Here is a 3,577-nt window from a genome sequence, read left to right as displayed (position 1 = left end):
CTGGATTACGAAGCTGGCACCTCATCAATCATGCCCCCTGGTATGGTGACGACGACTGGCTACATCTTGCTCGCATCTCTGCCAATGGCAAAGAAGGTACAAAGCACAAACTCATCAGCAAAAGTTCAGGTTCCACGTAAGGCCATAAATGGCCATGAGAGGCGCCAATAGGCCATGAAAGGTTAGCCCCCCTTCTATGGCCAAGGTTGGAACCTCGGCTTACATCCCTGGTGATAGGCCTTGCATGGCACCGGTTTCTTGCATGGCTCCTGACACCATGCGAGGCCATACTAGGCCATCCTAGTGAACCGTTTCCATACAATCTTAGCTAGATCTTGAATTCTTATTTTAAATTCTGATCACTTCATATGAAATACGGCGAAATACAACATGTATTTCTTGTAGCATCTAATACAAAGTCTGAAAACGACACAAGAATGGCAGGCAGCAAGAGAAAAGATTGGAAGGATGGAGAAAAAAAAAGAAAGCAATATATACATGCGGAAGACCGTGAGCAAGTGGGTGACATAAAAAACAGTAGTCTGGAAGATTGATCAATGAGCCAGTGTAGAGTCGAAGAAAAGCGAATGAAAACACCTTGAGTAAATGTTGGCAGTTATCGTTCTCTTCGATGTCATGCCGCTCGTCATCTGCTTAGACGACAGAGGCATGCGAGGTGAGCCGTCGTCATCACCAGTTGAAACCCTTTGCTCCTCACATCGCTCTCTTGGCTGATTAAGGCTACTCCTGCGATGTAGCCGCTTACCATGGAAACCGCCAGTATATGCGTCTTGAGGAGACGAATCAGGATGATCATGACAATGACACTCAGCATACCTTCTCAACGGGCGTTGACGAGAGGTGAAGTTGCTCACCATCGGTGGTGGTGGTGTGCGAAGAGTTGCGGTGATGGCTGCGGCTGCGAGGAGCTTGCGTGTAACCAAGGCGACTTTGACTGCTATGGCGCGGAGGGTGGCAACGACTCGGAGGGCATATCCCCTGCATGCGTGAATTGGGTACAAGGGGACGATACGGTGCTAACGAATGCATTGTTAGCAAATTACTACCTAGAGAGTCATAAAGCGTGTACATACCGTGCAAATCCAGTCTCCCAAGCGATATGACATCGTTTTGACGGTATCGACCAATAATCCGCGCCGTCATCGGCCTGGGCATCGGGGAAGACACCAAGCATTCGAGCACTGTCAGAATTGGAAGATACATCACATATATGCGCATGTATGCCACGAAAAACACTTACTTGGCAAGAGAACGCGTAGCAAAGCATCGGGGTAAATGGTAGTCGATTGAATACCTACATTGGAAAGTCAAATCTTTGAGATAAGTAGCATATATGCTCAGATAAGTAGCATATATGCTCAGATAATTACTCACTCGCTCAGAGAATCTGCGCCCATGATGTCTCCTTCTCAACACCAGACAATACAAGCGAATTGCTCAAGCTCACTGCGGTGTCGCTGAGCGGGGTACAGCACAGCCAGGAGTTGTAGCGTTGAGCCGTCGTCGTCGTCGTCGCCGGGAGGGAAGGAGTCAGGAGCGGGGGAGTGGGGAGGCGGTGGTGGTGGTCAAGAACAGAGAGCAAAGTTCCAGTGAAACATGTGATTAGTGTCATGTGATCAATTAGATAAGTCCAATCAAAGTCCGACGTACCTCTACATCGCTTTCATCGCTTTACTTCACACCACATTACCCCGTCGTATGTTCGTCACAACCCACCTCGGTGAGACACAGGACGACTACGGAACAACAACGTGAAACGACAATGACACAGCGAGGAGGACACGAGGAGGACACGGTAAGCTCACCTCACCCCCACCACTCGTCTCTCTAACACGGAATCCAGGTGCCACGTCGCTGACAGCGACATGTCAACCACACGACGACGAACGGCATGTGTATTTCAGGACACCAAGGTAAGTACCCCTGTCTCACGTTCGTCCCAACACAGCTCGCTGAGACTCAGGACAACGACGGAACGATGATGTGGGACAACGACGACGCGACGATGAAAACACAAGACGAGGACACGGGATGAGGACGCGACAGCGACAAGGACACGGGATGGCTATGAACCGATGACGAGGGCACGCTATAATCCAGGTGAGTAGCAACATGACTTCGCTCTCTCTCCTTTTTTCACACCAGAAGCAGGGGCGATGGACGGTGACGACGCATTTTGTCGTCACTGTTCATATTATTCCGGGTGAACATCATGACTCCCCTCCCCATCTCCTACCAACGGCGACGTGGCGACCAACAACAGATCAACAACAACGACTATGGACAACGAATGACGAAGAAGGGTGACAACAAAGATGATCGGCAACAAATGACCACGACCACCACCAACGATGATGAATAACCCCCCGAGAACGAACCATGACCGCCAACGATAACACGAATGACAACTACAACGATGACAACAACGATGACCGACTACGACAACGACAATGGATTTAGTTATAGTAGTTGTTAGTATGTTCTCAATATGTCTAGAATACTTTTTCAATGTTCAGTGCCGTAGGCATGGTCCTAAACTTTGGTCAATATAACTAAAGAACGGAACAAAAATATTGGTCAACCAAAATAGCTGAATCCTATCCTAGGAGTAGTACAAGCATGCTAGGCCGGTGATAGGCTACCAACCGACATAAATGGATGATAACACCCACTAGTGGCTACCACTTTATTTCTATAACCTAGACCCAAGCCTAGAGGGTCATTTCTATAACTTAGACATAAGCCTAGAGGCCATATCTATAATGCTTAGGATTTTTTGAAAGGCATTTCAAATGTAGGCCTGGGTATTTCATAGTGAATTTTCCATAGATACCCAGCGCATTTTCTGTGAAATTTCAAATGCAGCCCTGGATATTTCATTGCGATTTTTCAATAGATACCCTGGGTATTTCATTGGGAAATTTTCAAATGTCACCCTTGGTATTTCATTGCGATTTTTCGCATTTCATTGCGATTTTTCAATAGATACCCTGGGTATTTCATTGTGATTTTTCAAATGTAGCCCTGGGCATTTCATTGCGATTTTTCAAATGTATCCCTGGATATTTCATTGCAAAATTTCAATGGATACCTGGCGCATTTCATTGCGATTTTTCAATAGATACCCTGGGCATTTCATTGCGATTTTTCAAATGTATCCCTGGGTATTTCATTGCAAAATTTCAATGGATACCTGGCGCATTTCATTGCGATTTTTCAAATATATCCCTGGATATTTCATTGCGATTTTTCAATAGATACCCTGGGTATTTCATTGCGATTTTTCAATAGGTACCCTGGGCATTTCATTGCAAAATTTCAATGGATACCTGGCGCATTTCATTGTGATTTTTCAATAGATACCCTGGTTATTTCATTGCGATTTTTCAAATGGAGCCTGGGGCATTTCATTGTGATTTTTCAATAGATACCCTAGGCATTTCATTGCGATTTTTCAAATGTATCCCTGGGTATTTCATTGCAAAATTTCAATGGATACCTGGCGCATTTCATTGCGATTTTTCAATAGATACCCTGGGCATTTCATTGCGATTTC

General features: G+C 45.8%; 2 protein-coding genes across 2 annotated transcripts; both read right to left on the bottom strand.

Moving 5' to 3' along the window:
* Positions 1-402: 402 nt before the first annotated feature.
* Positions 403-1,580, bottom strand: LACBIDRAFT_299543 (uncharacterized protein). Its single transcript, XM_001890804.1, has 6 exons — positions 1,400-1,580; positions 1,262-1,315; positions 1,095-1,202; positions 838-1,037; positions 598-790; positions 403-542 (listed from the first exon to the last, which is right to left on the bottom strand). The coding sequence occupies exons 1-5, from the start codon at positions 1,416-1,418 to the stop codon at positions 647-649; spliced, it is 525 nt and encodes a 174-aa protein (XP_001890839.1). The 5' UTR covers positions 1,419-1,580; the 3' UTR covers positions 403-542; positions 598-646.
* A 369-nt stretch (positions 1,581-1,949) lies between these two features.
* LACBIDRAFT_299542 (uncharacterized protein) lies at positions 1,950-2,493 on the bottom strand (the record flags this gene model as incomplete). Its single annotated transcript, XM_001890803.1, has 1 exon — positions 1,950-2,493. The coding sequence occupies exon 1, from the start codon at positions 2,133-2,135 to the stop codon at positions 1,950-1,952; it is 186 nt and encodes a 61-aa protein (XP_001890838.1). The 5' UTR covers positions 2,136-2,493.
* Between the last annotated feature and the right edge of the window lie 1,084 nt (positions 2,494-3,577).

This window comes from Laccaria bicolor, genomic scaffold (assembly GCF_000143565.1).
Source record: "Laccaria bicolor S238N-H82 LACBIscaffold_179 genomic scaffold, whole genome shotgun sequence".
Taxonomy (NCBI): Eukaryota; Fungi; Basidiomycota; class Agaricomycetes; order Agaricales; family Hydnangiaceae; genus Laccaria; species Laccaria bicolor.
The sequence above is the reverse complement of the archived record's forward strand: the minus strand, read 5'-3'. Positions and strand labels throughout refer to the sequence as shown.

Bases quoted from the DNA above. Each gene is read 5' to 3' on its own strand.
- LACBIDRAFT_299543 (XM_001890804.1), bottom strand. The intron at 1,203-1,261 runs GTAAGTGTTTTT...CAATTCTGACAG, and splicing joins GCTACGCGTTCTCTTGCCAA to TGCTCGAATGCTTGGTGTCT. The intron at 1,038-1,094 runs GTATGTACACGC...TGCATTCGTTAG, and splicing joins TGGGAGACTGGATTTGCACG to CACCGTATCGTCCCCTTGTA.